The 373-nt window shown below is 42.6% G+C and overlaps 1 protein-coding gene across 1 annotated transcript in view; it reads left to right on the forward strand.

Moving 5' to 3' along the window:
* Window positions 1-373, forward strand: part of UBC (ubiquitin C) — a 3,241-nt gene extending 2,868 nt beyond the window's left edge. Inside the window, exon 2 of the mRNA XM_059866293.1 lies at window positions 1-373. This exon is cut by the window's left edge and continues 2,012 nt beyond it. Coding sequence (XP_059722276.1) covers window positions 1-52 — 52 coding nt within the window. The 3' untranslated portion in view covers window positions 53-373.

Raw genomic sequence — 373 nt, forward strand, 5'->3', positions numbered from 1 at the left:
CCAGAAGGAATCCACCCTGCACCTGGTGCTCCGCCTCAGGGGGGGCTGTTAAGTTCTTGTGCATCTTGCTTGACACCAGGGTTGCCAGTGGCACTTGTGTTTGCACTGTAGTTCTTCAATGTCTTAATATTAAGTTAATGCAAGGTTAATGCAAGCTTGAGTAACTGCTGAACAACTGTCTGTTGAAATGCTAATAAAGTTTTCTGTTGCACATTACACCCCGTAGTCTGTCTCAGTTCAAGCAGGTGAAACGTGTATTAAGTGAAATGCTTTGGCTTCTTACGTGGCAGTTTAAGCCTCTTTGCATGTATGATGAGGACCAACCTTGTGGTTAAAATGGATCTGGATTAAAATCTTAATGAAGTGCTAATAA

The sequence above is a fragment of the Haemorhous mexicanus genome, chromosome 22 (genome assembly GCF_027477595.1).
Source record: "Haemorhous mexicanus isolate bHaeMex1 chromosome 22, bHaeMex1.pri, whole genome shotgun sequence".
Classification (NCBI taxonomy): Eukaryota; Metazoa; Chordata; class Aves; order Passeriformes; family Fringillidae; genus Haemorhous; species Haemorhous mexicanus.